The sequence below is a fragment of the Syngnathus scovelli genome, chromosome 12 (assembly GCF_024217435.2).
Source record: "Syngnathus scovelli strain Florida chromosome 12, RoL_Ssco_1.2, whole genome shotgun sequence".
NCBI classification, from domain to species: Eukaryota; Metazoa; Chordata; class Actinopteri; order Syngnathiformes; family Syngnathidae; genus Syngnathus; species Syngnathus scovelli.
In genome coordinates this window covers 12,075,001-12,084,155 of record NC_090858.1, presented here as the reverse complement: position 1 = coordinate 12,084,155, position 9,155 = coordinate 12,075,001, and the positions used below count along the sequence as shown (strand labels likewise).

General features: G+C 43.5%; 1 protein-coding gene across 1 annotated transcript in view; it reads right to left on the bottom strand.

Annotated features, from left to right (window-relative positions):
- Positions 1 to 1,930: 1,930 nt before the first annotated feature.
- The window catches only part of pdxkb (pyridoxal (pyridoxine, vitamin B6) kinase b), an 11,821-nt gene continuing 4,596 nt past the window's right edge, over positions 1,931 to 9,155 (bottom strand). Inside the window, exons 3-11 of the mRNA XM_049735204.2 lie at positions 7,492 to 7,596; positions 7,333 to 7,416; positions 7,136 to 7,170; positions 6,976 to 7,061; positions 6,582 to 6,627; positions 6,391 to 6,502; positions 6,180 to 6,316; positions 5,817 to 5,883; positions 1,931 to 5,232 (exon numbers count right to left, since the gene is read on the bottom strand). Of these exons, the coding sequence (XP_049591161.1) occupies positions 5,117 to 5,232; positions 5,817 to 5,883; positions 6,180 to 6,316; positions 6,391 to 6,502; positions 6,582 to 6,627; positions 6,976 to 7,061; positions 7,136 to 7,170; positions 7,333 to 7,416; positions 7,492 to 7,596 (788 nt within the window). The 3' untranslated portion in view covers positions 1,931 to 5,116. The remainder of the gene's footprint in view (positions 5,233 to 5,816; positions 5,884 to 6,179; positions 6,317 to 6,390; positions 6,503 to 6,581; positions 6,628 to 6,975; positions 7,062 to 7,135; positions 7,171 to 7,332; positions 7,417 to 7,491; positions 7,597 to 9,155) is intronic.

Genomic DNA, 9,155 nt, shown 5'->3' with positions numbered 1-9,155 from the left:
TAGATAGATAGATAGATAGATAGATAGATAGATAGAGTCGTATGCAAAAGTTTGGGCTCCCCTGATCATTGGCAAGATTTGACTTTATAAATCATTGGTTGTTCGGATCAGCAATTTCAGTTAAATATATCGTATAGCAGACAAAAATAGTGATATTTGAGAAGTGAAATGAAGTTTATAGGATTTACAGAAAGTGTGCAATCATTACCTAAACAAATGTAGACGTGCATAAATTTGGGCACCCCAACAGAAAAATGAGATCAATTTTGGTAGATCCTTCTTTTGCAGAAATAACAGCCTCTAAACACTTCCTATAGCTTCCAATGAGAGTCTGGATTCTGGTTGAAGGTATTTTTAACCATTCTTCTTGACAAAATATCTCCACTTCAGTCAGGTTTGATGGTTTCCGAGCATGGACAGCCCGCTTTAAATCATACCAGAGATTTTCAATAATATTCAGGTCTGGGTACTGAGATGGCCATTCCAGAACGTTGTACTTGTTCCTCTGGATGAATGCCTTAGTAGAAATTGAGCAGTGTTTGGGGTTGTTGTCTTGTTGTGGCTTCAACTTTATCACTGATTCTTGAACATTGTTTGCAAGAGTCTTCTGAATCCATGCGACTTTCAACTTTAACAAGATCGCCAGTACCTGCACTGGCCCCACAGCCCCACAGCATGATGGAACCACCACCAAATTTGACTGTGGGTAGCAAGTTTTTGCCATGGAATGTTGTGTTCTGCTTCGTCCATGCATACCGCCCCTTGCTATGTCCAAATAACAAAATTTTAGTTTCATCAGTCCACAGCACCTTATTCCAAAATGAAGAGGGCTTGTCCAAATGTGCTTTAGCATACCTCAAGCGACTCTGTTTGTGGCATGTGCGCAGAAAAGGCTCCTGCCGCATTATTCTCCCATACAGCATCTCCTTGTACGAAGTGAGCAATAGTTGAACAATGCACAGTGTCACCATCTGCATGAAGATCATGTTGTAGGTCTTTGGAGCTGCTCTGTGGGTTGACTTTGACTGTTCTCACCATCCTTCACCTCTGCTTATCTTGGCGTGCCACTCCGGGCCTTAACTAGAACTGTGGTTGTGGTCTTCCATTTCCTCACGATGTTCCTGACAGTGCAAACTGAAAGCTGAAATCTCTTGAGCTAGCTTTTTGTATCCTTCCCCTAAACTATGACATTGAACAATCTTTGTTTTCAGGTCATTTGTCAGTTGTTTTGAGGGTCCCATGCTGCCACTCTTCAGAGAAGATGCAAAGAGAACAACTTGCAACTGGCAAGTATGTATAAGTATGTATGTATAAGTTTATAAATTTTTGTACACTGCAATCTTGTTTTATAACATGTTAGAAAAGACATGAATTTTGGAGGTATTCCGTCGTTCTATGTGAGCTTTGTTGCTAACTTGAGGATAAGTCAGCTAATGGAAAAGGGAGGATAAAAAGTGTCATCAAAACAAACACTGATGATGGTGAGGAAAGAGTAAATAATACACAAGTGCATTTTAAATAATAACTCATCGTTCTGTATTTATTGCATTAGAACATACATTTGTCATATATATATATATATATATATATATATATATATATATATATATATATATATATATATATAATATATATACATATATATATATATATACACGCACACATACATACATACATACACATACATACATACATACAGTTATATTAGTTTATAAATGTGAATTTGTACACTACAATCTTGTAACATGTTAGAAAATACTGCAAAAACATAGCACTAAAAACAGATACCAAACAATGATTAATACATTTGTGTTGTTGTTTTTGGCCACCAAGAACTTCAAAACAAGTTGGACAGAGATGAGGCTGTCCATGTCAGAACGGGGGCACACGTCATACATAATTGAAGACAAATGAACACTTGGACCAGTGGTTTACTGCCACTGCACAACTAATATCTGTGATTCACATAGTGTATTTTTTTATTGATATTTTTCTGGTTTTAAAAGTTCAACACCAATCACACACGCAAATAAATTACATCTACCAGTGGAAGTGCTTCATTCAGCACTATTTATGTTTTTCCACACAACATTTTAAAGATGAGGCGGTATGTTGATCTTCTTCAACAAACATTGATAGAAACGTCTATCTCGTAAATCATTTGTGCTTCTTTAGGAAAGCAATATGAACATTAAGATATCACATGTGAGTCAGCAGGTTGCAGGAACTGCCCAAATGAAATGGAGGTCGGAAGAGGATCGGAAACGCACAAACAGGTGCATCGCCAGCCTAGTATAACGATCTAAGGGAAGCGGGGCAAATTGGGGCAGGGCAGGGGTACATTTGGTATGCATAAGTGATGGCAAGAGGTGATGTGAGGCATCCAACACATCCCACGATTGTCCTCTTGAATACACATCACTCAAAGTTGACTTGACAGCGTAATTGCATAAGTCATTTTTATTCAACTAAAATATATATAAATATATTTTTAATCATTTTGATAAAGATTCTCAGTCATCCAGGCCATTATAATCCCAAAATCTTGAATCACAACTGGAATCTTTGTTGTTCTTTTTGTCTTGATTTTTGAAAATGCTCAAAAGTGAGTTTTCTGCAATTATCCTGCTAGGCTAGTGATAAAATGTTCTACTCTTTCAGAATTTCAAAGCTGCACTTAACATAGGGCTGGAGTCCAGCTGCTGGACCATCAAAACATTTTTCCAGAGTTTTCTCCCCCCTTCACGTAAAGAAAAGCAGATGATAGTAACACTCAAAACAGGTTTTGCATTTGTTTTGTTTTCTCTTGAATTGATATCAACTCAATCTTCCACATTGAAATCAAATGACATGCAGTTACCTTTTCAAAATCAAAACAGAGCCATATTATATAAACAAAAGCAATGAAAGAGAATGTAAAGAAATCAATTGCATTTTTTACGCCTAATTTCTGAACGTGTGCCTTTAAGGGGCGTGGCCTAGTGAGTGACATCAGGTCAGCCTGGCCTGACAGCAGTTTTTTTCATTTGACTGTTTGTCCTCTCCAATAAAAATCTGAACGTGACTGTGGCTCTCCTTGCCCAAACGCCAGTGCATTACAGTCACTTAGCTGTAAATTTGTCACTTTTCTTCCACTTCACTCAAGTGTTAGCATATAGGAAACTCGAGGACCTCAAGTTGGTGGCTAAGTAAGTAGTAAGTGCTTTCTTTGCCGTAGGTGTGATTATGTGTGTGAATGCTTGTTTGTCTGTGTATGCCCTGCAGTTGGCTGGCTACCGGTTCTGGGTGCCCCCCGCCTACCTTCTGATGATAGACGGACGGACGAATAGATGAACTGCCCAATCCAATTAAGTTTTTCCCTGTTCACTAGAATTTCAAGGGGCCTTAAAATGCTCCTTTCTTCTTATTTGGCCACATTTACAGTAATTTCTCCCTTTTTGTTGACCTTATCTCTCACTCACACACACACACATACACACACGCACACACAAAACCCTGTGACCATTCATGAATAGAAATAGGCACGCACACAGCTTGTGAAAAGACACACCAGGTAGACATTTGGACCGCGCAACATGGCCGCCCGCTTGGCTAGCAGGGAGCTAAGACACTGTCGTCAAAAAGAGCGACAAGCCAAATGAAGCTGACATAGAAGCTAATACACGTCGATATGCGTGGAGCAGAGATCAAAGCAGCTTAATGATGATTGATTGTGATGATTAACAACTCACTGCACAATTACCAGTACAAAGTTTGACCACACTGTTTGAAGATGAACGGGATAAAACTCACTGAGCGGCTTAGGACACATTTTCTTGTCTAAATCTTGTATTTTGTTCATTTCATCACTTCATTAGTCATTCCTATTTATTTAGAAGAATTTTCTGTCTGTAAAACTAGTTATTGAGTATTGATTGTTAAAAATTTGCATTTCTAGATTCTGGAATAATTGGATTTGCATTATTTCTTCGGGGTGGGGGGCATGCACCTTGTTGCTGTTTTGGTTAGCAACAACGTTCAAATGGGCTGAGCAGTCAACCCTTGTCAAGTGCGTGTGAGAGCAAGAGAGCCGCAGCCTCCACTTGAGGAAATACGGGCAGGACACCAGAGGAGACTTGAAGTTATCAAAGACCGCAGATGACAACCAAAACTGCATCGTTGTCATTTTAAAAGCCGTCGTCCATTTTGGTAAAGACGCATCAGAATGTTTCAGGCCTCCTTACGTCACCTTTTATGATGGCGGGTACACTCAAATATTTGATCTTTCAACCCAAGACAAGCATTTTCATGACATGATTGATTTTCATCCGCATTTTAGAAATAACAAGATAAGACCTGCCATGTTCTCTGCTTTTATCAATGTTGGCTAGTTGGGGTATGTACGCACTGAAAATTGAACCCAATTTCAGTGCTTTTCAAAGTCAGCTAAGGCCTGATTATCAGATGTGTTCGAAAGTGAATTTGGGGTGATTATCTAATGGTGTGAGGAGAGAGATTTTTTCAAATGTTATTTTCTCAAAGAGCAATGGTCAACTTGTTGACTATTTATGATTGTTGCTTCATCCCACTCATTCTTGGTCACTACTCCCACAGACATCTGGTTTCAGGGGAGGAGACTCACCATTAGTAGACGGCACGCAATAAGAGAAGTGAAGACACACTTCTAAAATATCACTCCAGATGTTAAAAACCAATATGTGTACCCCTTAAAATGGAGCTAAGTAACTTAAACTATTTAAGTACTAGAGTAAAAGTGCCAATGTATTTGATAAGTCGAGTGACGTGTAGTTGAGTAGCACACCAAGGCCAACCAGACAGTTGCGTTGTCACACAGATGCTCCAATACAGTTTGAGCACAACAATGAGACATCAACTATATACATTGTGCGTTGTTTTTTTTTTTTCTGGTCGTATTTTCTGGGGGGGTTGCTCACCAATATATTACTGCTAAAAGATGCGTGGAAGTGGAGCCGCAGATACACAAGTTGGGGCCGTTTGTGACAAGCTGCCCTTGCTGTCTATCTGCAGCTCAGCATGGAGGCTAACGGCTTGTCGGGAGCGCTGAGGAGACTACAAAGGCTCCGAGGGCCCAATGCGTTATGGAGGCTGGCGGTCGTTACGATATGACGGTGGCCTCCGTCACGATGTCGGGGTCTTCGATGTCGGCCTTGCTCTGGACCATCCGCAGCTCCAGTTGGGGCGGACTGGGCCTCCGACCGGGACCTGCTAGTTCTGAGGAGAGAAAAACGGAGAAGACAACCAAGACTTTGAAGAAGATACAGAAATAAAATATAAAAAAAATAATAAGAATCTGAGCTACAGCAACGGCAGCATGGTGGCGCGTCCGTCTCACAGTTAGGAGAGTGTAGGTTCGATTCCACCTCCGGCCCTCCCTGTGTGGAGTTTGCATGTTCTCCCAGTGCCCACATGGGTTTCCTCCAGCCACTCCGGTTTCCTCCCACATCCCAAAAACATGCTTGGTAGACCGATTGAGCACTCCAAATTGTCCCTAGTTGTGAGTGCTCAGGGTGTCCTACTGCCTGATGACTGCTGGCAAAGGCTCCAGCACGCACACGACCCCCGTGGGGACATGCGGCATAGAAAATGGATGGATGAGCTACAGCAGGAAAGAATCCCACTGATTTCAATAGCGGGAATTTTAGGACCGTTACAAAACTTTTTTTTTTTTATGACTCTTTTTGTTGTTTTACAATTATCGTCAAATAGACAGTGATTTTCACGGACAGACTGTCTGGTTAAAAAACCACAAACAGCCGTGAGTGTACACAGTCTTCCGGCATAGTTTTTTTTCTTACCGTGAGCGTACGAGATGGTCCTCTGGATGACGTGATGCATCACCGAAAACGTTTTCTCACATGCCGTCTGATGGTCGAAAGATTGGACAGAGAAGAAAAGCATTGTGAGACCTTGGCAGAGTGAGAAATGAAGGAACGTGGAGTTGACAGCCATCAGTTGTTCCACTCTTCTGGGAGGACTTTCCACACACTTGCAATTGGTGACACCACAGCGATTACTCATCGCACCTCATCGGGATTTTGGCCTGTTCTACTGCCGCTTCTCCTATCTCTGAGGGACCTCGTCCAACCACTGGTTGGTGAATTCATTGGTTAAGAGCCGTGTCCCAATCAGTTGGTCCGCACGAGAGGAGGCGTAGGTACCTTGAGGTCATTTGGGTAGTGGTGCGTCCACGCCAGCAGCATGGCGGCAAACAAGTCACCCGTGCCGACAAAGACGGCGTCCACTTTGGGAACTTCTATTCTGACCCTCTGTATGGTTCTGCTGCCGTCGGGACGAACTAAACGCAGAGCCAGAATTTATGTTTGTCTCCTCGATCAATCAATCGTCCAATGGAGGTGAAGTGGCACCTACCGTGACGCTGGCTGCCCAGCGACACCAGGAAGCGATCGCCCAGTCTGGCGGGTAGATCCGACGAGGTGATGACCACCGTGTCCGGGCCCATAGCGTGCAGCAGGTCCATCACCTGCGCACCAAACAGACACTTCCTAAGTGTCTTGTCCAAAAGTACAGGACATTTGTCATGCATGGAGGTTTCCGCTCACCTCCACAGCATCTTTCTCCGTGCTGATGTTCTTCCCTGTCAACAGTCTAAAAATTAGGAGGAAAAAAATAAAATTAGTGCCAGGGTATGATGGAACCTGTTCTGCCGTATTTTTCTTTCTTTTTTTTACCATATGGGGACATTTCTAAAGATAACACTTCACTGTTGATGTTTCACACGGGCTTCTGCAAGCTCAAACGTCGGGTGGCACACTTTGGAGCGCCAGGTGACAACTAACAGGCATCTTTCAAGTGTCATTCGTTGCAGACAACCAAATGCAAATTGTACATTGACGAATGTTGTTTTCTCTCTTCCAAAACAAATGCAGACATTGTTGGAGCAATCACGGAAAATCATGACGGCTACAAGAATGAGCGAAACGCGGCGCAACTTACTCAGCCTCAAACTGGTTAGGCGTGATGATGTCCGCAACAGGAACCACCTTGTTCTTGTACACTGGATAGAGATTCTGAGGGACGTACTGTCAAGACATTGACAGCCATAAGATGAAGACAAAAGCCTAAGACTCAGACAAACGCAGCAGCGGCAACCCACCATGGAGCCGTGGTCACCCAGCACCGGGTCGCACACTGCAACCACAAACATACGTGCGCTCAATTTGAATCACTCAATTGTGGGCTCCCTCGAGTGCCATGCGCAAGAATCACTAAGCACAGTTCAGCTTGGAACTTTAAAAAGGTTTTCAGGTATCAAAGTTTTGAGCGTTCTTGATCTCAAAAGTGACTACTCACCATACACCAAGTTTGGATTGGCTCTCTTCAGCTCCTGAACAATATCCACCACCATCTCCAGGAAGGATGTGTCCCTAGTGTAGCCTGAACACACAGACGCACAATCTGTACAGGCGGCAAACTAACATGGTCGTCGGTGGCCGCTCGGCACGCGCGCACCTGTCAGAACATAGTCATACTGGTGCACGTTGTTGAGCTTGATGCCTTCGTAGAGAACGTGCAGCTCGTCAGCCGTTAGCACTTGGCCCTTCCAGTGCGAGTAACCTGACCAAGGAGGAGGAGCTCATGAGTCGCACGCACTGCACTGGAGTCACATTCATTGATTGGCAGATGGCAACAGGACCATTTATTTTCTTCACATTTAAAGGCCTAGAGCAGGGGTCACCAACACGGTGCTCGCGGGCACCAGGTCGCCCGTGAGGACCGCATGAGTCGCCCGCAGGACTGTTCTAAAATTAGCTCAAATAGCGGGACTTGTCTGTGAGCTGCATCTATTTATTTTAAAGTCAAACCTCGGTTTTCGAACGTCCCAGTTCTCGAACAAATCGGAATTTGAACAAAAAATTCGAGATTTTTTTTTTCTTCGGTTGTTGAACAAAATTCGGAGGTCGAACCTCGCGAGATGAGGCGGGAGGACCCGAGAAAACCCGACCGCGCGGCCCGGATGCCGACTGACTCCGTAGTTAACGTATTTTCGTCACTTTGAGGATTGTATTAACCCCTAATCATGCTTCCAAAGAAAGCAAGTGGGAGCAGTAAAGCCATCCTAAAACACAAAGACGCTCTTAAAGCAATGCGACAGTGAGCGCCCGCCGGCGCGCTGTGGTTGCGCGATCGGACCAAATTAAGCTCCCTGCGCACTGAGGTCCACTTAAATTTAAGAAAGTACATCAGGACTTTAAAAATATTTTCAAAATTTCAGCGACGGCTCTGTCACAATAATGCGACCAGCGCGGTGCAGTTGCGCGGTCGGCCACACGCTACGGTTGCGCGTTCGGCGGTGCGCTGCAGTTGCGCGATCGGACAAAATTATGCTCCCTGCGCACTTGGGTCCAGTTAAATTCTGGAAAGTACATCAGGACTTTAAAATTATTTTCTAAATTTCAGCGACGGCTCTGTCACAGTAATGTGACCAGCACGGTGCAGTTGCGCGGTGGGCGACGCGCTACGGTTGCGCGTTCGGCGGTGCGCTGCAATAGCGCGATCGGACAAAAATGCGCAAATGAAAAAATGCTTAATAAAAGAGTTTTTTTTTTTTTAGTCTTGGAACGGACCAATTTTTTTTCCTATTATTTGTAATGGGAAAAATAGATTCGAAATTCAACCGATTCGCTTCTCGAACCGCCTTCTGGAACGGATTGTGGTCGAAAACCGAGGTTTGACTGTATTTTTGCTATTCTTGTTAAAATCACACTTACATGTGAACTGGAAATGACAATAATAACACATAGTGAAAGCTAAATTGAGCAAATTGGCTATTTCAGAAGTGTGTGTCAAACTGGTAGCCCTTTGCCTGAATCAGTACCCAGGAAGTAGCTCTAGGTTTAAGAAAGGTTGGTGACCCCTGGCCTAGAGACACCGATATATGTACAAATCGGTTTTAGTTAGCTTATGGGCTTATAAATATAAATTGACGATCGAAACAACGAAAAGGAAGCTGTTGCTCTGAAAAATTTAATTTAAATTTGCCGCGCAGACGGGTTTGACTGCACCGAGCCGCCAGCCGGAAGTGACGTCTCATGACGTCCCAAGTTGTACGCGTTTATCTTCAGTGAATGTAAACAAAAAGAGAAGAGGGGCCAGCACGGAGACGTCGGGCCAGG